The sequence below is a fragment of the Lissotriton vulgaris genome, chromosome 1_1 (assembly GCF_964263255.1).
Source record: "Lissotriton vulgaris chromosome 1_1, aLisVul1.2, whole genome shotgun sequence".
In the NCBI taxonomy this organism is placed as follows: domain Eukaryota; kingdom Metazoa; phylum Chordata; class Amphibia; order Caudata; family Salamandridae; genus Lissotriton; species Lissotriton vulgaris.
The window spans coordinates 1,895,671,487-1,895,697,780 of record NC_141685.1 but is presented as its reverse complement, the minus strand read 5'-3'; the positions used below and the strand labels follow the sequence as shown (position 1 = coordinate 1,895,697,780).

Genomic DNA, 26,294 nt, shown 5'->3' with positions numbered 1-26,294 from the left:
CTATTAGTCAGTCATTCATTTTCCTTTATTTCAGTTCGTAAGAAACCATAAATGGCAACAATATACAATTATATGTGAATAAAACAAATAATACCAAATATATATAGATGTACATATAAAAACACGATACCTTAATAAACTTGCTAAAACAGGTTACAGCCCTCTTGGCAGAGACGTATGTAATTTAGAATAACCCTGAAGTCCTTTCTTAGGCAAGGATTTTCTTGGACCTCAGATACCATGTAGCTGTTAAAAATGTCCTAATTGAAAAGACAACCGGACCACTTGTGTTTGTTCTGCATACTCTCAGTGCTGTTATACAATCATTTAAGCCCATCAGTTTGTACAGTGGCCTGATCCAGCATGTGCGTTGCTTTGTATATACTGTGCAAAAGAATAAAACGTGTTCAATGGACTTTGTAACCCCACATCCCATAGGGCACATATTTGATATGCCTGACCCATTCTACCAAAAGCAGGTGAAGGAATCTAACAGTCTTGTAGCCATTAAACTTGATAACATTTGCTTGTGTAAATGGTTTTATAAAAAATATCTAAATACATGTCGAACTCAAAACCACATTTAAATGAAAGGAAAAACATCAGTCAAGCTACCCGAAACGGTCCTAGTGTAATAGTGTTACATTACATGACTGCAATATCAGAAATAGATCTAATTTTTATATCCATACGGGTGGGAAGTGTGGGGCTCCTCGTGGAATTTCCAGCAGTGATTTGAGGAAACGGTTCTCTGAACTTTCCAGCGTCTCCGAATTACAGTGGTCCCAGATGTCTGCTCCATAAAGGGCCACAAGCTTGCCTTCTATAGATTTCCAAAGGACGAGAAATGGAAAAAGAAGGTGCACTGTTCACAAACCTTATAATAGACCTGAAGGACTGTTGTATGGACAGAGCGCTCTTCCTCTCATGACATTTTTTGATCCTCGTGTATTAGATCTGCCGCCACCTTGCTCAGCCTCTTAGCTAAAATATTAGAAAAGGTTTTGTTACCACTATTCAAAAATGATGTAGGACTATATGACTCAAAAGAGGTGGGATTTTAATCTGGTTTCAAAATTAGAGTGACTGTAGATTCCCCCAGGAGTGTGTCAAATCGGTCCTTTTCTCTAAAATGTATCGAATATCGAACAGTCTAGTCATACAGGGTATAATTGATCCCCCAGCATCTTATAAAGTTTGTTTGGAAGGCCATCCTGGCCTGCTGCTTTTCCTTTCTCGCTAGATTTGACTGACCGCCAGGCTTCACTTTGAACAATATCCTTCCTGATCCAAATATGTCTTCTGGATAGTTTATCTAGTAAATCAACCCCTAACCATGCGATGACCTTATCCTCAATGGTTACCAAGTTCTCTTTATGAAGGTCACTAAGGAATTTAAGAAAAGCTTTTTAAATGTCCAAGCTATTTGTTAGTTGGAGTCCTGTCAACTCACTCTTTATCTCTCAAATCATTCCTGGCTTGCTCCGTTCTAATTTTCCATTCAAGTAGTTCCCCAGCATTCTCCCCATATTCAAAGTGGACCATCACTCGCCTCCAACCCTGTCCTTACTCTAGCCTCCATTAACAAAATAAGCCAGTCCCTCCGCTCTTGCAATTCTCTCTAAAGTAATACTTTCTTATTAGCTGACAATTGCTAATCCAATTATTTCCTCTCCAGGCATTCTGTATCAGACTCGACCCCCACAATCTAACTTCTGTATGTCGTACTCTTCTGAGATGATATACTAAATAACTTCCCCCTCATAAAAGCATTAAAGGCGTCGCAGACTGTAGTCAAAGGAGCTGAGCCTACATTTAATTGAATAAATTCCTCCGTCTCTATCCTCAAAATATCACAAACCTCCTGTTCTAACAGAAGGGTTTGATCTAGAGTCCACCTATGTGATTCAAACCTGTCAGTAAATTTCATTTCTAAAATTGCAGCCGCACGGTCCAACAGGTGAGCTGTTATGCTCCTAAAATCCTGGATATCCTCACTTATAGCCTGTTTGACAATTAAATAGTCGATTCTGGTTGGATGCCCATACTTTTTATTATGGAATATATATACCCACAGTCCTTCCCGGCCCTTATTCTCGATATATCAAACAATCCCAGCTGTCTTATCATGCTTTTAATATCTATGATTGCATTTTGGGGGACGTATTAGCCATCCTATTGCAAGATCTGGCAGGTTATTATCCATAATGACGTTAAACTCTTCTGCCATAATGGTAGGAGACGAAAGTTCTAATAAATTAAAAAAGATCTTCTTTAGGGGCTCAATGGTCTCCACATTATGGTCGTAATACCCCACCAATGTACTCCTACGGTCAGGCAGTTGTTAGGTGGCAGTTACCCATCTTATCTGTCACACTATCTTTAATAGTAGCCTCCACCTGTTTTTTTTATCCGGATAGCCACCCCCTTAGTGTAACAATTTTTAAGTGTGCTTCCTGTAAAATAGTAATCTGAGCTGTTGAGTCCCTTAAGTACTGTATTATTCTTGCTCATTGCCTTTTTGTGTGAAGCCCATTTATATTCCAGGAGAGAATATGCACTGGCACAGCCCTGCTCCTCACTCTAAAACTCATGTGCAACTTATTATGCAGTTAGACAGACAGTGGTCTGGTAAAGTATTGGTGTTGGAGAAGGCACCTGAGGATTTTCTTTTCCATATTGTTCCTTCATGCTCCCCACCCTTTCGTCCCCAACTTCCCCTCCCGTTCTACCTCATGAACTTTAACAGCCTTTGAGTGCTAATTGAGATGCAACAAAAAGAAAAGAAAAAAACAGGTACATTTAGACTGTTCATCTGCACTGCCTAAATCACCAATATAAATACATCGGGTATAAGTGTGAAAAGTATATATCAGAAAACCTTTACCCTGACAGTGGGTTACCCTTTTTATTGTTTTCAATCAATTCATCTGCCTCCTTGTGGTCCCTTGAATCATGCACTTTATTATTGTACCCTAAGGATGGTGGGAATTCTCAACTGAGCTGTGGCACCTAGCTTCCTAAACTCTTCTGTTTCCCCAGCTCCCACTGTCTATTCAAAGTGGCTCAAGAAACATCATACGTGATCTCAAAAGTAAACCCACCTGCTCAGGGACTCTACTGAGGTGCTTTCTTAATGGATCCCAATGAACTCTTTGAATGACCCTGGTAAGATCTTCCTCCATGTCCTTCCACACTCCCTCTAACTTAAACAGAACTATAACAAACAACTTTATATCCACTCTTTCAGCCCCCTTCTGAACATTTTGGATTCCTAAGTTGCTTCTTCTGGCACTTTTTTTCAGTGCCTCCAACTTATCTTAACACTCGCTTTCTCTGTGTTTCAGTGCACCGATCTCCTCTCAGTCAAGTGCAGCTAAAGCTTTTAGCTCTGACACCATTTGCTCTAGGCCCTGGGTCCTTAGCATCAGTGAGTCTAGTTTTTTTTCTCCAGGCTTTTGAATGCCCCTTATATCGCTCTTTGATTTTCTTCATAGTTGTAAAAGCCATTTGTAATTTCAGCCAAAAGACTCTACAGCATAAATTCAACTGTATTAACAGAAGCTGTGATGGTGTGAAACCTTGGTAACTATGCTAGCCCGCTCAAGGCTGGACTACGGGAACGCCCTGTTTGCAGGGATGCAGAAGCAGTTAATGCTAAAACTTCAACGACTACAAAATACAGCAGCTAGGCTGATTCTGAACATTCCCAAATATGAACCAGTCGCACACGGACTCAGGAGTCTGCTCAGGCTCACTGTCGAGAAAAGGGTGCGTTTCAAATCAGCCTGCTTGGCATACAAGGCCCTTCATGGGATTGGCTCCCACGTTTTGAAACAGAACTTAACAGTATGAACCCACTAGGAATCTCAGATCCAGCAATGCAAAACTAATCAAAATCCCCAGATTTAAACAATTGAGATGGAGGGAGAAGCTTCCTACTGCACGCAGCTAAGACCTGGAATCAGTTGCCTCTTTTCATAAAGAACAGTCCTTCTCTTCTAGCGTTCAGAAAGGCTGTAAAAACCTGGCTCTTCTCAGAGTAGCCTTCCTTTCTAGTTCTGCAGGCTGATTGAACATCTGATCTAGCGCCAAGACGCCCCAGGGCATTCGTGAGCTCTACAAATCCTTAAATCAAATCAAATCAAAATGAATAGCCAGATAAAGGGGAAGTCTGTGATAATCTTTCAACCCTAGCGAGTACACCAACCAATGATTGAGGATCATCACTTATTACTGAAGTTGCCTGATCTCCTTCCCCCTACTTACTTTGCGGGCTACCCTTTGTCCCTGTCCTCATCTATCTCTGCTAGGCCTAGTACCTGTTAGCCTCAACTAGCCATAATTCAACTGTACGCCTCAAGGAATACCTATTCCTTTTGAACTTGCTCACTGCCTTCAATCAGCCCTTTAGGTTGCCCCTCTGTGAACTTACCTTTTCCCTCTTATATATCGCCGATAATCCCAAGGGGGTTGTATTTCTCCCTTTCTCTGTCGCTGACTCTTCCTTGTAATTTAATATGCAGGCACCAAAACCCAAGTCTTGATTTGTAGAGATGTTGCGCAGCACATGCTGTCTCTCTTCTCTCCATTCCGAGCGCCGGGCATTTAATATGCATGTGTTGTCACTGACGCTTTTCCCCCGGAGAGGAATCCTTGCTGCTGCCCCCCCTAGGACCTAACCTCACCTCCAGTGCGACTCTACCAGCGCTCTGCATCAACCTCTGCTGTATCTGCTGCACCTGCCGTAATTGCCAGGGGAAGGAAATTCAAACCCCCCACCCCTACACACTCAGTACTCTGAAAACAGGGGCCCAGCCACTAGTATTTGTAAGTCTGCAAGGCTATCCGCCATTACTTCTGCGCTGGCATCCCAATATCTAGCACTCCCTATCCTGCTCACAAGCTCACTGGCATGTTCTACTATCTACGCCCAGACGGTTGCTGCTTCTAGAAGAGTTGGTGATATAAGGAATTCCATAAACCGTAGACTGTGCATAGAAACACTAATAGATGCCAGAAAGGGTGATTTAAGTGGCTATGCACAGAACATGCAAGACAAACTGCAAATTAGACATAGGCCAAGATTGCACTCACCATTTATCCATTCCAAGTTTTCATCAGCCTAAGGGCATTCATTGGTTCCCAAAACAAAATGCCAAAGTCTGAAAGCAACACCTGCATAGAAGAGACTGCAAGTGCTATAACTTTCCTTTGCCCCTAAATGAGTCTTACCCTTTGAGTAGTTTCCTTTTTAGGGCTCGTGGCGTTAACCGCGCGAAAGCGCAGTCTCACCAGAGACCTATTGTGAGCGACGCAGCTTTCGAGGAGACAAGAGATGGCCACGCGCATTTTCCAAAAGCGGATCGGAGCTGGACGCGCACGCGAACATGCTCGCTGAGGCCATCTCCTGTCTCCTGGGAAGCTCCAACACACACGCATGCGCACACACACAGACACACACACACATACAGAGCCCCCCGCCGTCGCACACATACACACACGCGTGCACACACACACACACAATCGCACCGAGACCCCCCTCCCCCCCTGCCGCCCCCCTTTACAACAACTAAGGCCCACTTACCGCCACTGCTCCTCTCCTGACCAGCCACTTCGTGGGCGCGAGCTTCCAGCGCGAAACGGAAGTCCCGCCCCACGATAGGTTTCGTTTTCTCTGAGACCGCACGAAACGGAAGTCCCGCCCCACGATAGGTTTCGTTTTCTCTGAGACCTGCTCTCCACCAGAACTTTTTGAAAGACCTTAGGAAACAGTAAAACTTGAGCTGCGCGTGCGCGTTGACAGGACCCTGAAGAAATACAAACAGGGGATCCCAAAGTGGTGTGAAAGAGCGGTGGAGGAGTCAATAGAACCCCGTTTGGTGCGCTGACACTACTAGTGTTTAAAATGCCGATCCGTGCCTTGTGCAACATCTGCTCGGATTACTTCGATAACGTGAGGGATGGGGCGGCGATTCACTGCGGACACACCTTCCACCTTTGCTGGTAAGTGAAGGCGGGTATTTTCTAGCATAGGCCCTTCTGTGGCCCAGTGCTTTGACTGACTGCTGGCCTCCTGTGACTCACGGGCCTTGACGACCGGCACGGGCCCCCGTCCGGCGAGGGTCCTGCTGCTGCTGTGACGCGCCCCAGGTATCTCCGGTGAAACGGCCCCCTCCTTTGCCCAGCCGGGCTTGCTGTCGCTGCTGGCTCTCCACACGGTGCCGTAACAAGGCGTTTGGGGCTGCGGCCACCCAGGAAGCGTATCGGCCACCAGGTCGGTTGGCGGTCCCGGTTGCTTGGGCTCCTTTCTTCCTGCAGCCGCCGCCTGAGCCCTGGGATCCCAGGCGCTCCTGACCCCCTTGTGTTGCTGTGACTGCTTCCTGAGGCCCTATTTGTGGGCAGGGCCTCCCCGGGATTCCTTCCCTGGCTGACCGGGCCTCGCAGCTGATCGAACTACCGCTGCAGCCGCTCCGCCCGTGGTTGCTGACGGCTATTCCACTCCACCATCGACCTCCGAGACACCCCTTTGAGGGCCTCTGGACCCGTTTGTCACTCTGAGGCCTGGCTGCTGCCGCTGCGGGACTGCGGGGGTGTTCCCCATTTCACTGGCCTCCGGGGACCTGCCAAGTCACTGCTGGGGCCCCTCATCTCCGGATGCACTGTTTCCCCGCGGGGTTGGCCTGGACGGGAGCTCGATGCGGCTGCTGACCTCCTATTGCCCAGCCCCCACCGAGACTCCGTGAAGCTGTGAGGAGGTGGGTGCACTTTCTACCGACGGCTGGGGGTGCAGGGAGGTTCCCAGTGCCACCGATCTGTCCGTGGCCCCTTGCTCTTTTTCGTGCTTCGGGGGGTCCTGTTCTCTGCCCTGCATCCCGCTTTGGGTCTACTTCAACTGGCATAGCGGCGGCACCTAGGGACATCCAGTGGAGGTGCAGGAGAGCATACAAGACTGCTTAAGGTCCGAGCCTTGGGGTGCCTGTGGGTTGGCATCTGGCCGGTGTTATCGGCCACGCATGTCGAGCGGCGGGGATCTCCCGGCGCGGCATTGACACCTAGAAACAACTTGCTTTTGATATGGTCTATATAGTCCTGTACTCTAGCATCTGCCCATATTTATGTTTTGACGTATTGAGTGTAGGGTTCTTGATCAAGTGTGTGTGATGGGATTTGCTAGGAAGGTGTGTAGCTCCATGCCGTGCGTGAGGTGCATCATCAGAGTTGTGTAAATAATAACTGCGTCAGCCCCGTGCGTGAGGTGCATCATCAGAGCAGTGTGAATAACAACTGTGAGCCCGTGCGTGAGGTGCATCATCGGAGCTGTGTGAATAATTACTGCATCGGCCCCGTGCGTGAGGTGCATCATCCACATTGCTCAGGTCACCCAAATTCCTGCACTCTCTACCACACTGCTTTCAAGAACAGCATACTCTTGCATACACTCTCACTGCTCACCAACTCAAAGTTTCCTAAAAATTTTATGCAACGCATTGCCATACACAATTCCAATAATTCAAACGTTAATGCTGCGAGACCATTTGCATTGTAAATGCTTAATAACTGCATCAGCCCCGTGCCTGAGGTGCATCATCAGAGCTGTGTGAATAATAACAGCTGTGTGTCTGAGGTGCATCATCAGAGCTGTGTAAATAATAACTGCGTCAGCCCGTGCCAGAGGTGCATCATCAGAGCTGTGTGAATAATAACAGCTGTGAGCCCGTGCCTGAGGTGCATCATCAGAACTGTGTAAATAATAACTGCCTCAGCCCCGTGCGTGAGGTGCATCATCAGAGCTGTGTGAATAACAACTGTGAGCCTGTGCGTGAGGTGCATCATCAGAGTTGTGTGAATAATTACTGCGTCAGCCCAGTGCGTGAGGTGCGTCATCCACATTGCTCAGGTCACATAAATTCCTGCACTCTCTACCACACTGCTTTCAAGAACAGCATACTCTTGCACACACTCTCACTGCTCACCAATTCAAAGTTTGCTAAAAAATGTATGCAACGCATTGTCATACACAATGCCAATAACTCCATCTTTAACGCTGCGAGACCTATTGCATTGTAAATGCTTGTTCACTTTGTGTTCTTCATGTGTCTCAAATAAACTTGTGGGGGAGGGGAATCCATGCATGTTCTGATGCCTGTTGTTGTTCTATTTGCACTTCTTGTGCTCTGGAACGCTGTACCTAACACCTGGGCTCAGGGTGTCTGTTCTAGGGAGGCTAATCCAAAGTAACAACAGTAAGGTCTTTTTTCTTCTAAATGTAATGAGAATCTGCGTATGCTATTGCACTAACATCTATTCTATTCCTCATCCTGTTGTTTAGTCTCCCCCTCTCCCCATTTTGAGATGTGTAACCAACTCATTTTCTCAACCTCAGGGGAGTACGCATAGTTTATTAGGCAACCCAATAGTACGTGCACAGAGCTGTGTATTCCACTGGAACCCTGGAAGGGTCAGACATACATGCCCTGCTAGACAGTCCAACATTCCGCTCAATCCATTGTGTAATAAATTGTAAATTAAACCTTGTAAAAATGTAAACAAAAACGAAAGATTTAAGAAATGTGGTTGTTATGAAAGTAAAAATAGATTTCCCCACTTATCTTTCCTCAAAACCCACTGGTATCGGGGTCACATTCTGCGACCATCTTTACTGCCTTCGGCACATTTACTCGGACTTGGCCCCCCTCCGCCTTCTCCTACTCACATCACCTTCTCCCCTTGCCTACTATAAAGCTGCTCCCATTTCTCCAATCAGAAATATCTCCTATGCAACATATGACCCTTTCAACGCCCAAATGCGGAAGGTATTGGCCCTTGTATCTAGAACCCAGGCGAGCCTTGCCTCTCCAACTGCGCGCTTAAATTAAACTTGTATGTAGAATTCTATAATTCGGTGGCAGTCTTTAATTTGATAATTTCTCTCCATCCACCTACCTACTACACAGTTCTCATCTTCCTTGTCCTATCTGAAACGTTCAGCATTAAACAACAATGCTGACCTCCCATGGCGTGTTTTTTTTTTGTGAATGTGTACTGCAGGTCTAAACAGTTAATGTTTTGAAGAGCCACGTTTTCAGTTTCCTCCTAAAACCAAAATAGGTGGAAAGGCGTTTTAGCGCCAGAGGAAGTGAAGTACATTCCGGGCCTTTGGAACCAGATAAGAAATGGCACTGCCTCTTATGGGAGTTCCTGATCTTGGGTATTTGTAATCGAAGGGCCGTGGAGATGGTGAGAAGTTGCCTGGCTTGAGATCATACCTTGAATTATTGGTGGTCAACGTTGTGTAAAACTTTAAAATAATGTAAAGATTTGTTTAGAAAGTATATATACACATATTGACTGAAAGCCAACGTAAAGCTGAAGGGGTCCTGGAAAGAGGATGGTGGGGTAGCTGATGCAGCAGATTGACCTCATTCCGCATACAGCTTGGAGTTGGCTGTGGTGTATGCAGGGAGGCCCAGATAAGAGAGCATTTGCATTTGTTCTAGCATTTGTCTAGAACATAAGACTGCATGAATAGCAGGGTAGTACCACACTCTGGGCCTAAAAGGTAGGCTTTTCCTCAGTACTTTTTTTTTTAACAGACTTTATTGACAGACTGCACACATTTCGCAGGGCTCTGCACACCAGAGACATCTGCAGTTAAGAATATGACATCTACGGAAATGCAATCGATTTTTCTTTTTATGAACAAAACCAGCTAATATAAACAAAGCAACCCTGGACAAGCCCCCCCCCTTCCTACCGCCCCCTCCCAACTCCCCCCACCCCTGCACGCACCCCCCCCCCCCCGAGTCGCACTAGTTCCGTCGCTAGTCTCCTACACACAGCACACCCAGATGACTGCCCATGCATACCCGCCTTCATGGCCCCCTCATCACACCTCCGGGAGGTCTTCCAGTTCCACCGGAGGCTCAAGCCACAGGCCCCTAAACTCAGCCCAGCGTTTCCAGATGTTATAATGCTTTTGTGGGCATCCTCGGGCTACAAAAATCGGCTGCTCCAGCCCCATACAAAAATCTAACCCCCTTTTTCCATGCCGCCACAGAGGGGGCCCGCGGATCTTTACACGCTCTGGCCACGTCCCTTTTTGCTATTGTGAGGCCCAGCCGCAGCAAATGCCTCTTGTAGACGTTGCCACCCACCCCTTCCATCACATGCAGTAAAACTCATTTCGGCGTACGAGGGAGCTTCCACCCCAATACCTCAGACAAGCAGGTCAGTAACCTCGTCCAGAACCGAACAAGGGAACCACAACTCCACACCATATGTATAAACGTCCCCTCCTCCCCACCACATCGAAGACAGTCCGGAGAGGCAATCATTCCCGCCCGCCATAGCCACACCCTAGTGAAGTAAACTCTATGTAAGTATATAAATTGGATGAGACGTAGGCGCATTGCTATGGCTGCACCCCTGGGGGCTGCTAGTGCCTCCCTCCAATCTTCTTCCTCCAATTCTCCCTCGTCCTCCTCCCAAGTCTCCCGGAGCTTCTGCAGTGTGGCGGAGCAATGTGTGACTAGTGACTGGTATATGCGTGATATCTTCTTTGTCTCCAAATCCCCCATGAACACCTTCGCTTCCAGTGGGCTGAACTCAGGGAGGGACTCCAGACCCTCTAAGCTGGGGGCCAGTGCATGACGCAACTGAAGGTATGTAAAAAACTGAGAGCGGGGCATACTAAATTCCTTGCAAAAATCCTGAAAGGACCTAAGCGTCGTACCAGAAAACACATCCCCTAAGGTCGAGATGCCAATGCTGTCCCATCCCCGAAAGCCCTTTAGCGTCGCGAGCCCAGGTAGCCGCCCATTGTGCCACAGGGGGGTTTCACCTGTCAGGGTGCTCTACCATCCCATACGGCACATAGCCTGCCTCCAAATTTGAAACACCACCTGCGTGGCCGGTGGCAGAACCCTCCATAACGGTTCTGTATAAAGACTAGTGTGCAGCGTATGAGACCCCATAAGGTAGCCTCCAGAGCGTGCGCTGGGTCCCCCCTGTCTCCATACCACCACTCGTTCAAGACTAGGAGGTGAGAGGCCTGATATTAGGAGAGAATGTCAGAAGTCGCCAATCCACCACAATATGTGGATAAAAAGCAGGTGCGCAGCGCCACGCGTACAGCGCCCCCTTCCTAGAGAAAATGCCCCAGGTCAGAGTTTACTTGCCGGAACCATTTGGGCAGGATGGGATATGGGTGGTTTTGCAGTTGGTATAACAGCCGGGGGAGAGCCACCATTTTAAAAATGGCCGACCTGCCATAAATCGTCAGTGGCATATGAGACCATGTCCTGAGATCCGCCCGAACCCGGTCCCATACCGCTAAATTCCGCTCCCAGGAGACTGTGGGTACCTCAGACAGAAACACCCCCAAACATTTAATGCCCTCCACTGCCACTTGGAGTGTAGATGCCCAATCCCCCACTCCTGAACGCTCACCCAACACCCATAGGGTAGACTTGCGAGGGTTCATAAACAGCCCCGATGTTTCTCCGAATATTTGCATAATTTCTAGAAGGCACGGCCCTGACCGATTGAGATCTGTAAGGAAGAACAGGACATCGTCCGCATACAGCGCGATCCTGTCGGACGGTCCCTGTGCCCACTCAAACCCTCGTAATTGCGCATCGATGCGCACCCACGCCGCCAGCGGCTCCATAGCCAGGGCGAAAAGGTATGGCGAGAGAGGGCAGCCCTGCCGGTATCACGCCCGATGAGAAATCTGGAAGAGATGGCCCCTGCCACTCGAACCGAGGCCGCCAGGTCTGTGTACAGAAGCTGCAAATAGGATAGGAAGCGGGGCCCAAGGTTAAGATTGGGCAGGAGCATGAACAGATAGACCCAGCTCAGCGAGTCGAATGCCCTGTCCATATACGCTAAGAGAAGCGCAGCCTGCTCCCCCGTACGCCGGACCGCCGCCACTGCCACATGCGCTCGCCGGATGTTGTGCCTGGTCGCCCTCTGAGGCATAAAGCCGGCCTGATCTGAGTGGACAAGCGCTGAGATATGAGGTGGAAGCCGGTTTGCTAATGCTTTGGCCAGAACATTGGCCTCCATGTTCAAGAGAGAGGTTGGGCGGTAGGAAGCGTGGTGCTCCGGGGGACGGCCCGGCTTGTGGAACACCACTACTTCAGTGTGTCTCTAATCCGGGGGGAGGCTACCCTGTTCCCTGGCCTCTTCCAACGCCGCTCTATAGTGCAATCCCAGCTGTAGGTGATATTTCTTGAAAAATTCACTGGGGAACCCATTTGGTCCAGGACCCTTCCCCGGGTTGAGCTCACCTAGGGCCGTACCCAGCTCCTCATCTTTCAGACACCACTCGAGGCGGCAGATCGGCTATAAACTTGTACACCTCATCCTCATGTAGGCATTCTTTCGGGGCATATAGATCTGCATAATATGCGGCGAAGCTCTCTGCCAGCTCCCTCGGGTCCGTAATCCTGCTCTGTCCAGTATCCCTGGCAAGGTCTGCGCCTGGAAGGTGCCCTGACACAGCCGGTGCAACATCGTACCTGATTTGTCCCCCCACTGATATATCCTGCTGCGTGTTGCGAGCCATATCTGCCGTGCCTCATCTATCAGAAGAGAGGCATAGGACTGCTGTGCCAGGAGCAGCTGCCCCACCGCTTGGCCCTCACTCTTGGCGCGACCCTGACGCTTCTGCGCCTCAATCTCTGCCTCGGCCTGCACCAATTCCGCCCTGCGCCTCTTCCGGGCAGCAGCACACCAGGCTATGTCTACCCCCCTAACGTGGGCTTCAGGATTTCCCAAAGCGTCCCGGCACTAGCGACGGACCCCACGTTCTCGACCAGGTACTCAGCAATTGCCTCACCCATATGTTTCCGGTAATCCTCCTGCTACATGTGCCACACTGAGAGGCGCCAGCGAAACGGCTGCCCCCCCCTGCCCAAACGGAGATCGACCGAGATGGGAGAATGATCCGAGAGCCCACGCGGCAGTATGTCGGCCGACTCTACCCAACCAAACACCTTTCTAGGAACAAAGATATAGTACAATCTGGAAAAGGATTTGTGGACAGCTGAGAGAAATGTGTATTCCCGCCCGTTGCCATGCAAGTGCTGCCATGTGTCCACCCAATCCAAGCCCCTAATCATATCACTCAATTTGGTGGAGTGACCCACAACCGGGCTGCCCCCGGGCCTGTACCTATCTCTGTGCACATCCATAACATCATTCCAATCCCCTCCCACTACCGCAAACGCGCCAGGGATATCGGCCCATACAGCAAACAACTTCTCAACAAGCAACCATTGCAGAGGGGGCGGGGCATACACACATCCCAACACCAAGGACTCCTCCCCGACCAAACCCTTAATAATCAAGTACCGTCCCTGTGTATCAACCCATTGTTTTGAATGAACATAGGGGATTCTACGATGCACTAAAATGGCCACCCCCCTAGAGCCCCTAGCAAAGCCTGCATGGAAAACTTGTTGGTAACCATACCGCTGCAGACACAGAGCCTTGGTACCCAGCAGGTGGGTTTCTTGCAGCATTAACACATCAGCTGTAGCCCTCTTCGCCTGCCGTAGCACTGCCCCCCTCTTGATCTTATCTAGGACTCCCCACACATTCCAACTGAGGACACGAAGAGAGCCTCGGGACCCTAGAGCCTTATCCACATGATCCACCATCAGGGAATGCCCAGAACCATAGCCCGGGCACTGGGCCATCCAAGTGTATACACAGCAAATGTGTGGACCCTCTCGCGACTGTACGACTCATACCCAACCAAAATAAGACACCCCCCCCAGGAACGAACAAACCCCCTACCCACCCCATACCTCAAAACCGTGAAGTACCTGTTGCGGCAGGGGAGACACTCGGCCCCCAACGCGGGACCTGAGGCCGCCCACACCAATGGATCCCCAACCAACAGCCCAAGATACCCAGACCAACCCCCAACAAGCACTAGGCTAAGGGGGAGTCCACCCACATTACAACACCCTCCACCTCACCGCAGCGCATATTAACACATAACCATACAAAGAATGCACACCAGTGCCATCCTGCCCGCAAGATAAAACAAGTCAAGGGTCCACTGTCCATTGCTCAGGAGCCTCCTTCCCTCGGTCTGATGCATCGCCAGATGCGGAGCGCCGCCGGGACCTGGATCGCCAGTTCCCCCTCCTGCGCGACCATCGGGGAGCCTGCGACCGTGCTTGTGCCTCCCTCAGAGATGAATCGGACTCCAGCCCCGGCAGTGTCTGCACCCTCACCTTCACAGTTTCATCAGTCCATTTAAATACCTCCTCTGGAGTATCAAAGAAGTGGGTGCGGGGCTGGAACACCACCCGCAGGCGGGCCAGGAAGAGCAAGGCATAGGGGCGCTTAAGATATCGGAGACCTGCCTTGGCGGCCTTAAAGGATTGCCGCTGCTGTTGCAATCAGCGTGTATAATCCGGAAAGATCAGGATGCGTTGGTTCTCGTAGAGTAGGGGTTCCTTGGCCCTGGCCTGCTGCAAAATAGTGTCATGGTCATGATAGTTCAGCAATTTGGCAATCACAGGCCGCGGGCGAGCCCCCTCCAGCGGCTTCTGCTTGAGAGCCCTGTGAGTCCGCTCTATCACAAAGCATCTGGAGAGGGTATCCGGGGGAAGCCAACTTTCCAGCCACCGCGTCTAGAAGCCCTCCATGTTGCCTTTCTCACAGCCTTCTGGGAATCCGACAAAACGCATGTTGTTCCGCCGGGGCCCGCCCTTCAGCATCCTCGGAGCGCCTGGCCCTTCTGAATTTTCTCCATACTGGCCACCTTACGCTTCAGAGCTGCAACGTCGTCCTCCACCCCCGTGATCCGGGTCTCTGCCTCTGTGATGCGGGACACAGCATTTCGCAAGTCCTGGCGCAATAACATAACATCTGAGCCTACTGCGCCTATTTTCGCATCCAACATATCCCGGGACTGGGTAATGGCTGCCATCAAAGCCGCCTTGTCCGGCCCGGAGTCTTGTTGTCCTCCCACAGCTCCTGCCCCCCACCAGGTCCAGTAAACTTGTCTATGGGCCCATGTTTTGTGGCCCCGCCACTGCCCTTGTCCCGCGTCATGGCCACCAGTGGTAGGAGTCCACCCAAGGTAGGACCGGTTGTCGTGTCCACAGGTAATCCCACACAAACACCACCGAAGCCACAGAAGCTCCCCCGGGCAGCTCCCAACCGGATAGAGAGTACCTTCAGGCCAGGGCCCGCAACTTAGCCAGAGGCGACCAGCCTTCAGCCCCCACAAACTCCGCTCAGGGGCCCCCCCTACTGGACTCCCAAGGCCCCTTACATGTCTGCAGAGTCCAGCTGCCTCATCCACTGCAAGGTCCCTTCTCCTGCCGACTGTTACCAGGGGGCCCAAGAGGGGCACCAATATTCGGGGTCCAGCATCCCCAGCTGTGTAGTCCGGCACTCCCCGCTCCTCTCACCGGATTCCAGGCCAGAAGACCGCCAGTGTTCACGCTGAGCCACAGGACACTGCTCCGGCCCTCGCTCCACGCTCCTCGCCGCCGTGGCCCGATCCGACCGCCGTAGGATGTCTTATGGGCCAGCGCCCCCCGGGTCACTGCTCCGGACCTCAGGGAGACCCCACCGGCCCAGCACACTGGCAATGCCGCAGCTCCTCGCCTCTCCGTGGACGTCAGACTTCACCCCTCATTCGTGGGGCACACCACTGCAGAGGATGCCTGGCTGGTCGAGGCACACCCCCAGGCCCACAACCCAAGCCAGAGGAGAAAGCAGGCCCAAGGAAGAGGCCCTCCACTCTGGTCCAGCCGCGCCTCCGCTGCGAAGCTGGGACCCACCACCGAGGGCCGATATGCCCCCGAGCACCCACTGCTGAGCCCCACCCCCACGCAGTCCCTCCATGCAGACCGCGGGCGCAACGTCAGGAGCCCACTACCGGGCAGCGCCAAACTCGACCCCCCGGCTCCAACGCTCGGCACTAGGCCTCACAGCGCGGGAACCCCAAGTGAAAGGGCGGAGAGACGACACCTGCAGATTTCGCTACGCAGCGGGGACTCCGGGGGGGAGGGGGCGGCTTGCCCCACGGGCACCTTCCGCGCGTCCCGCTGCCTCAGAGACCCGCCCAACCAAAGGCGGACCGCAGCGCCACCAACACTCTTGCCTCCGGGGCTCGCGAAAATCGACGTCCCAGCTTCGTCCAGCCGCACCAGGCCCCACACTGCAGGGTGCACAGCTCCGAGCACCGGCTACTCCAGACTGTCCAGACCGCCCAGATCGTTGCCGGATCGTTGCGACAGGCTGCTGGTGTAGGGACAACCCCTCTAGGCTTCAGGTAAGTGGAGAGAGGCAGGATACCTGAAGGATATATGACCGGCTGGACGGAGCTCATCTATGTCACGTCCGCCATGCTGGCTCGCCTAGCCAAGCCCCCCTTTTCCTCAGTACGTTAACATAGAAAAAGCATGTCAATTATCCCAGATCATGAACCCAAACTGAGTGCCATGACATCTGTTTTCTCTGGAAATATTAAACTGTTATGATGAGTTTCCTATGCTGAAAGTGCTATTTGTGCACACAAACGCTATCCCGAAATATTTGAATTTTTTTCTGATTTACAAGCTTGATTGCAATCCATCTTCTCGAAGTAAATAATGTTGCTTTAGACAAACTCAAAAGATTCATTCAACGACAGCTCCCCGGGGGATTTTCTACTCCTCGGACTTTTATTTGTGATTAATCTGAATGCCTTCCCCCACACCTCCAAGTGCATTAATTGGAAATTACTACAAAATTCCAGAAACAATCTCCCTTGCACTGACAGACTTTTACTTTTTATCTCTAGCAGAGTAAGACATTACTTAAAAATGGTTGCACAGGAAAACACTAACTTTTACCCATAATCATTGCGATTGCATTGTTATGTGTGATTCTTCTGTGGAAGAAGGAACTGCTCACTCACTTTCTTGAAGTCTGAGCATTAAGCAAAAATAAGCCACGTGTTCCCTTAAAATCTTCTTTGACCTTAGTGTCACCACCAACATCGACAAGGGCTCATATTGCAACCTTCCAATTGAAATTAACAAATAAATTTCAACATTTGGTTTATAAAAGTAAAACCCTTCATTTATGTAAATATTGTTTCAATCCCAAACTGAAGCTATGTTATTCCTTAATTATGGCTTTTATTTCCATGGATTTGAAATCCTAATCTGCTACATTTCTAACCCCTTATCTGCCTGCCTGTTTTTCTCTTTTTAAGTACCTATTACACTCTAATGGATAGCATTTTGGCAAGGATCTTGCTATCTGCATAAAAAAGCTTTGTAGTATAATCTGGGAACTTGTCACTTATTGTTATGTTTTTGTGTACCTGAGTAGAGCTTTTGTATTCATTCGAAATCAGAAGTAAAAATAGCTCGGTGCAAGAGTCCACTTTCGTTCTGGTCTCCTTCTTTTAAAGTTGTCTTAATGCATTGGCTTAACCTTAACCTAATTGCAGTTGCATTGCTTATTTTTTGGTTTTACCATGATGATATGCACCTGCTCACATATAATTTATTTTGGTGCTTTTGACACACACTAGATTCGTTATGTACACCTATTTGAGTAATTTTAAAAAAAAGTATTATTACACACCCAGCTTCCATTCCACACAGAACTGAGAGGAAACCCCTCCATCTGTAGCTGTGCAGTATTGCCTCTTTAATTAGCTTTACATATCTCATTTATTTTTGTTTCTTAGAGTTACTGTACTGAAGGACAGAGAAACTAGGAAAAGTAAGGGTGTCGCCTTTGTCTTATTTTTGGATAAAGAATCTGCACAGAACTGTGTTCGCGCACTCAATAACAAGGAGGTAAATTACTGTATATTGTGCTACCTTCAGATACATCCTTCCGGAACTGCAGTGCAGTGTGGATGAATAATTTGGCGTGTTGTTTCAGTTATTTGGCAGAGTTTTAAAAGCAAGCATTGCTGTGGATAATGGAAGAGCGGCAGAGTTTATCCGGAGGCGCGACTATTACGACAAGACAAAATGTTATGAATGTGGGGTGAGCACGTTTTTTAATTTGTTGGCTCTTTAAATACCTGATTCATAGATACGATTTTGTTTCATTATTGGCTTTTAAGATATTGGTGTCTCTTCTACCTTTTTGATTTTACATTTGTTTTATTGTTAATGTGTGAAGTATTTCATAGAACATCAAGTCTGGCTACTAAAATGACCCTTTCATGTGTAATCGATTTGCTGATCCTGCTGCTTTGATACCATGGATTAATTTACTGTTGTCTTGAGTGAGTTTTATGTGATCTCTTCATACTATACAAATAAGATCTTTGTTGTGTTTTTCAGTTGCTCAACTAGAATATTTTGTGCCCAATTTATAATTTGGACAGCCTTTGAAAATCTGCTGTCCAACTAAATTAGTATTTTGCAAACATTAGAGAATTTGTATAAACAGGACTATACTCTGGCCACTAGATTTGGTTATGTAATTGTTATTTTAACATACTTTGGTATTGATACGAAGGGGATCGCAATGCTTTAGAAAAGGTAACTGTTACTTCAGAAAGAAAAATATTCAGATTCATCACTTTTGTGCAAAGTGGTGTTGTAGCCTTTTCCTGGGTGATAACTCAGTGCCATTGTTTTTATTTTATTATTCCACCTCTCAGAGTAAATTAGTTTGTGTTAAATATATTCAATGTTACAGAGTTCTGACTGACCTCTTAAGGAACTGCTGCTTTATGTAAAGTGTGCTAGGAAAAAAAGTCGGCATGCACAGCAAAAAATGTTTTAGATGTCAGTAACAACCTAAGTTGAAGAAGCAAGTACTATTACATAAGCCACGTTTTCTGACCCTGATAGCATTGAAGACTTTGGTTATACATTTGATGTTAATCTTCTTTACAGATGTCATTTGGTACAATGGCATTTTGTTTTTGCCGAGCTTGTTTTAAACCTTTCCATCTTTGATCTTGAATCACGAATATCTGCTAATCTTTATTTTAAATACCGATTGCCTATTCTTACCGTACATCTTCCTTCTCTTTCTTGAAGCATCAGATATTTTCTTTAGTTATTTCCTGGCAGTATACATAATCTGGCCTACGAACGTCCTGCATTTGCCGATTTGAGCTGTTCCTTTCACGTTTTCGTGGGTTTATTACGATGGCACCAGATGACCTTGGATAAGGGTTGTACTGTATCTGACTAAGTCCCTTTGGTTATGTAAGAGACCTTCACCCACAGTGTTGCTTGCAGTTATTCATGCTTCAAATGAATGCATCTTGAGATGGAATTAGAGCCAGGGTTCTTTTATACTATAATGGTACAACTTTACAGTCAATCTATGCTGCATATGTTTGTGGGCCACTTACATCCTACTTTGTTTCCTAAAATACTGTAGGGGTTTATAGATTATTTTGAGTAGCAGTAACTTGGATGATATTATCAGCGATGTAATTTAATATGTCATGAGTGATGTAATATGTGAGGTCATAAGCAGTGCATGGTGAGTCGTACAATTTATCGTTACCTCCCTCCTGCCCTCTATGGGCAGCTTTCTGCCCTGCCTCCTCTATTCTCTGTGTGTGTGCCCCTACCCTCTGTGTTTTTGTTGGTGGTGGAACTACCTCTCCCACCTGCCCTTCCTTGCCTGCTTGCTGACGCTACCCTTCGTTCTCTGTCTTCATGCCCCTGCCCCTTCCCTCCTAGGTCCATTGTCCTGCCACTGCCCTCAGTTGCAGACCCTGCTCTTCACTAACCTGCCCCTGTTCTCATTGAGTGTGCCCCTGCCCCTTCCTTTTTATGTCCATTGTACTTTCACTGCCCTCAGTTGCTGTCTGCTGACCCTCCCACTCCCCCCTGCCCCAGTTCTCTATGTGCATGCCCTTAATACCTCCCTCCCTGGTCCTTTGCTGCCACTACCCCGTGCTGCCACTGCCCCTGTTGCTGCCCCTGTCCTCCTCCTTGTTCTGCATATGCATGTCCCCGTCCTCTCCCTCTGTGGTCCATTGAGCTGCCACTTCCCTCCATTGTCAATACAGCGTCGGACTGCTTCTCGTTGTGCATACCCCTGCCTCCTCACTCTATGGTCTGTTGTGTTGTGACTGCCCTTTGTTGCTGCCCCTGCTGCCATTCCCCTGTTGTCAGCGTGGCAGGCGTAGCATATTGTTTCTTGTTGTGACCAGTCAATCCAATCTTTAGGCACCAAGTACCAAAATGTCACAAGGGAGAAAATGCTCCCTGGGCCAATCAGTGGGCCCCGTTTATCAAACAGAAGGTTCAGCAGGACTGCTGTGAACCAACCGTCAGGTAGCACTTTCTTTTTAACCACTCCATGGCCACCCTGAGAACCTCTTTAAATGCAAATTTCTCCAACAGATGTACTACTTTACAACGGATAGTGAAAAGCATGCTTTCTGAGTAAAGTTCTAGCATTCTGCCATAGTTGGTGTAATGCTTTTGGGCTGTTTCTTCTGTATCACTGCCCAAAAATTCGTATGGGAATAAACATGGGAAATCAGCGTTTTGAGACCCCATCCTTTTTCTTACCCCCGCTGGAGGCAGGGAGCCAACTGGGGCCGGCAGAGGCATTGGGGCTCCCCCGCAGCTACCAACAAAAAGTAAGTGGGTGCCCTGGGTGGGCTCCAGGGCACCATCCCGTTACTGGCTCGGCCCTGGGGGAAGGGAGGTGCGGTGCAAGCCCTGTGGCCAGCCCCATGCTGTGTTTAAAAATAAAACTTAGAAATTCACTGCAAAATCTAAAGGTTACAGTGGCATTAAAGTTAGGAAATAACATTTAAAAAGCCTTGGTAATTCGCCACCCCCCCAAAAAAAAGGTTATAGGGACATTATTGTTAAGTTCAGAATTTACACACACAAAACCACAGAAATTCATAAGTCCTAGTTAGTTAGGTCTAAAAACTAAAACTCATGCCGTATGGTAACTGTAACTTACGCCCTACCATGCACTGCTAATGACATAACATATTACATCACTCATGAGCTCATCGATAATATCAGTGCAACGTTTGCTGTAAAATTATTGATGAGAAAATTGTGCATGGCGGGGGCACGAGTTCGCCAAAAAGGTAAGAACGTTTTCCAGGAAAAATACTTTACACTTTAAAAAGTGGGCACTTAGTGCCATTTTCAGGCTTTATAATGTTACCCTATTGAGGGAAAACTAGAATGCTGTTTTTGCATTATAAATGAGCCCCAAACGTACATACATAATTTTACTAGCTTCTTGTGTCAAATACTTGAGTTAAAATTTGAGTCTTCGTGGTCTTCGGTCAACAACAGTCAGGGTTCAAATAAGTACCAAGAGTGCACCACCAGTGGCACAGGGCCGGCCGGTTGCAGAGGTCAAATTCGAGGTCGAACGCCTAATGTTAATCAATGAAGACTTGGAGTACTAAGTCGTGCTGTTCACAGATGAGTAAAGCAGTGCCAAAGGCTGAGCTCCTGCAGTTAAGTTAAGTATAGAGGGGAGCCACAAGTCTGCACCAAACTTGCACCCTCAACAGCACAGGGACGGCCGAGTGCAGAGTGCCAACACATCGTCGGATGCCCAGTGCAAACCAATTGGGGAGATAACATTTGTAGAAAGGCTGCAGGCTCCGGCCAGGAGGCCGGATGAAGGAAACCCACAGCTGCTTAGGTAAGTAGATATGCGAGGGAATGTCGGGGCGCTGTCGGTCCAGCTCTCCAAGGCCCAGGAGCTTCGAGTGCTGGGGTGTCCTTTGGCATCAGGAAACAGCTTTCCGGGCAATTTGCAGGTAGGGAGGAGTCTTCAAGTTGAGGCTACAGTTGCCAAGGTGGAGTCCGGCAGGGGTCAGCCCATGGTGGGCCCGGTGGGCCACTTGGACTCGGGACGTGGGAATTGGATGCAGAGGTGGATCCGGGGGCAGTTTTGCAGTTCCTCAGGGCAGAGAGTTCTTTGTCTTTGGAGTTGGTTTCTTCTGAACAGGTCCGCTGCACACGGGAGATTGGAGTATTTGTTGAAGGCAGTCAGTCTTTCCACCGCTCTGGCGGTCGCTAGTCTGCGGGGCGAGTCGCTCTTCTTCAGTAGGGTCTTTGAGGGCTGCAGACAGGCTGGTAGAACTGGGGTCAAGTCAGTTGGTGTCTTCAGTCTTTGCTGCTGCACAGCTCTTCTTCGTAGGTCATCGAAATCTGATTTCAGTGTCAGGGGTTGAGCCACCTAAATACTAGATTTAGGGGCGCTACAGGGAAGTACAGGTCCGGACCCATGGGCTCCTAACCTGGGGTGTCTACACCCACTATTATGCCACACTCCTGTGGGGCGTGGGGTATAGCCTTAGCCCTGATTAGGTAAGTCCCACCATTTGTAAGATGGTGGGCACTGAAAAATGAGCTTCACTTCACCTCCAGCACCTGAGGGCTGGAGTTGGAGAAGGAGGCCATACCTCCTACTCTATCTTGATTTTCCTGCTAATTCTCCCACCGAAAGTGAGGGGTTTGAACCGTTGGCAGCCATCTGCTGCTAGCAGCAGAGGCTTGGGTTGAATTACACAGGCGACAGGCCTTTAAAGCTTCCTCCTCGAGCACTGTGCTCATCCTGTGGGGGTGAGGGGGGGGTCACATCTCCACCCAGGATGGAATTTGTGTCTGGCCTCAGAGAGCAGGGGCTCTTGACCCAGGGGTCCAGAAACATATCTGGTGGCGGCAGGCTGCCTAATGCCAGTCGGAGACCACACCAGGCTTGGTAGGTTTTATGGGGGCACTTCTGAGGTGTCCTCCGAGAAGGTGGAGAAGTGTGGCTCAATGGTTAGAGCGGCAGACCCTGATGCAGAGGTCTGGCCCGGGACCAGGGTTCAATTCCCGACGCGGCAGGGTCTTGGGCTCATTGTGTGCGGACTTGATAATTCTCGCCTCGGCGCCTATTCTAATCATGGGGTCCCACGCTGCAACTCTGGGCAATAGCTTGCTTAATCTCCACAACGGCCCCTCCAACACTGGGATGCCTGGCTCCAACTTGGGGATGCCCAGGAGGGGCATCTCACAGGGAGAGCTAGGAAGGGTTCCACAGCGTTATACAGCGCTGGAACGCCCCGGTGATGGGCAGCTGTGCGCTTTACAAGTATCCTACATTTACATTTACATTTACATTTTAATAAATCCAACACTGGCATCAGTGCTGGTTTATTAAGAGGAGTTGTTTGGTACCAAACACTACTGGGTTCAGTAAAGCCATCATGGTGCTGGGGAACTTGAGTTGTCAAGTTTCCAGCCCATGTACTCTCTACAGCACTTCCAATATTAAGGAATAGAGTTAATATTGTAGGGGCATACCTGCTCATGCAGGTATGCCCACACCTGAGATTTAGTGCATCCTGCCTTAGGGCTTGTATTACCTGCTAGAGGGGTGAGTTACCTATACCATAAGCTGTACTGCTGGACATGGCACACAGGCAGTATCTCATGTCGACTTGGTAGTTTTTCACAGCACCAAGGCATGCAAGCGGCAGTGGTAGTGGCATGGCATGGCCTTGGTGAGGGTCTCTAAGGGACCCTCTTCAGTCCCCATGCCCTAGGTACCAAAGGGACCATTTATTAGGGACCTACAGGGTCTCAAGTTGTGCTAATAGTGGTACAGTTTAAGGAAGGAATACGTGTACTGGGAATCTGATTTGCAGGTACCCAGTACTCTACAGTCAATGTTACATCAAAAGCCAACAAAAAAGTGGGGTTGGCCGTGGTCTGCAACAGAAACCCACTTTACTACAATGTCTATCTCTTAGTCTTCTTCCTGGAGTTTTGCGGGCAAGAGCAGACCGTAATCACTAGAGTCTGGTATTTCAGCACCATTATTTAGCAATAGAGCCCATTGTATAAATGAGCCCCAAACGTACAAGATAATTTTTCCAGCTCCTTGTGTCAAAAGCTCTAAAGCTGTATGTCTGTCTATGCTGGCCAGTGCATGGGGTGTTCAGAATTTTCTTCATTTGCTCCAGAATAAGGAAGACTCTTCTATTTACCTTCAGTAAATCCTGCAAGATTTTTTTGATCTATTGTTTTCAAATGTTTAGACAATCTCCTGCTAGAATGGTTCCCTAGGACTTTGTTGTTAACATTAACCATTGATATACAGTGCAATATGAATTATTTTTAGTTAATTTATTCACAATTGTAATATTGTGCAAATTATAATCTGGGCAATGCACTGCTGACACTAGATGAGGGGCTCGAGGCGATGCGGGAGCCAAGGCGCCGGGGGCGATGCGTTTCCACCGACATTTTATCAAACCTACTCAAACGCTGTTCCACCCTCTGTTACAGGTGTATGAGGAGGCCTTTGAGCTGGGAATTTTACCTCCAACCATGCGGGAGGGGGAGATTTGTATGGTCTTGTAAAGGGGGAGGGGGTGATCTGTGTCCGGCAGCATATCATCCATAAACCATGAACAATTCTGATGTCAAAATATTGTGTAAAGTTTTGGCTAGGCGTCTGTCTCCATTTATGCCCCTCTTGATACATAAAGATCAATATGGGTTCGTACCCGGCCGCAACATGGGCATGACCATAAGGCGTTTAACACACATTATGCACGAGGTTCAGGGCTTGAACGAGGAACTGTCACTAGTGGCCGTGGACCTCGAGAAATCGTCGGCCATGTTTACTGGGGGTATTTACAGGAAGTTTTGAGCTCCTCTGGTTTTGGCTCGTGGTTTTGCAAATCGGTCAAACTTCTTTACACTGACCGGGCGCGGGTGGGCCCATGCCGGTCGGAGATGTGAACACTGGGGCGGGGATAGTGCCAGGGCTGCCCGCCATCACCGCTGCTTTTTGCGCTGGTCATTGAGCCACTCACATTTTGGGCATGTAGAGACCTCGATGGGTGAGGCATACATTTTAGAGGACGCTTTAGTTGCAATGGGGTAACCCAGTATCCCTCAGAACCTGAGCAGTCATGAAAATAGTATACAATTGGTTCTGTCGGGTGCATGATATTTCTTCAAGTTAACAGGGGTATTCAAACACTTATTCACAATTAGACCGATTAATCAACAGTAATCCAAATCCAAACCATCTATGGTATTGCAAAAGTTTTATATGCATTTCATCATTTATAAATACCATATTTCAATATATCTACGGCTGTTAAAGTCACATAGTGACATATAATATGGGAAGAAGGTGACTTTTAGTGCTCGGTGATATTGGGAAGGTGTAATATAGACAAAAGTGTAGAATATATCAAGTAATTCTGCGGACTGAATGAATGAGTCTCTTTGCAGAATCCTATAGCTGGTCCAAGTAATGTCATGTCGACGTCTCAACCCTGGATCTGCACTGTTGGTGGGTCAATGTTGGTCTTCAGCAGGACTAGGGTAGTGGGTTAACAGCCTGTTAAGTCAAAGTGTAAGGATCAGGTTTGGATTGGGAAGAGAAGTGCCAAAACATTATTGTAGCACTCATGATGGCGAAGACTCACCTAAGCAAGCCCAGACGGGCTCACCAGAGCGAGCTCGAGAAGTATCACTTTCAAGGCTGTAGGTAGGGGGACCAGTTGTTCCCTTCATTCGGTGGCGCTATAGGTAAAACTGGCGTATCATTACTATCCCATTCTCTGCATCCCTCTCATGAGTCAGGAAAGGAGTGGTGTGTAAGGAACTCACCTTAATTACAAATGGAGGTGAGTCAGCGTTGTAATCAATTCTCAGGTTATTCACAGGGTACTCAAACGCTGGTGTGAGAAGAAACTTCAGACCCAGTCCGTAGTCTGTGAGGAGGAGAATGTGGATTAATCATCTCCATCCCAGAATAGGATTAGGTTAAACAATTACAGAGAAATGGACGATTATTTCCTCCACTTCTGGTCTGCTCACCTCTTAAATCAAAGTATTATTCTCTTTTTTTTCTTTACATTTTAGAGGAAGCCCGCAGGTAATCTCACTATACGTGGATGATGCCCCTGTTCTATATCTCCTCCCCTCGTGACGCGATACCAATGCTATTACAGCTCCTGGAAGACTTTAGAGCATACTCCAGTTTGCTGCTAAATTAGCACAAGTCTCTGCTCTTCCCTCTGGCTGCATTGTCTGCGTTGCCGCTGGAGCAGCTTCTGAAACTTGGACTAAGATGGGAAACTGGGCATTTCAGACACCCAGGAGTATTGGTGATGCACGACGACTCGCAGTCTCTGCACCTCAATGTGTCCATGGTGGTAGAAGCGCTCAAGGGATCAGTGGCTTTTTGGAACCCACTACTGCTCTTCCTTGTGGGTAGGCTGGCGGGCTCTAAGATAGTGGTACTTGCGCGTTGCCTAAACACGCTCCAGACATGGT

At 48.6% G+C, this 26,294-nt stretch overlaps 1 protein-coding gene across 2 annotated transcripts in view; it reads left to right on the top strand.

Moving 5' to 3' along the window:
- The window catches only part of ZCRB1 (zinc finger CCHC-type and RNA binding motif containing 1), a 182,953-nt gene that overhangs the window by 109,512 nt on the left and 47,147 nt on the right, over nucleotides 1-26,294 (top strand). For both annotated transcript variants that reach the window (XM_086919498.1, XM_086919499.1), the window contains exons 5-6: nucleotides 17,720-17,831; nucleotides 17,920-18,027. In XM_086919498.1, the coding sequence (XP_086775624.1) occupies nucleotides 17,720-17,831; nucleotides 17,920-18,027 (220 nt within the window). The remainder of the gene's footprint in view (nucleotides 1-17,719; nucleotides 17,832-17,919; nucleotides 18,028-26,294) is intronic.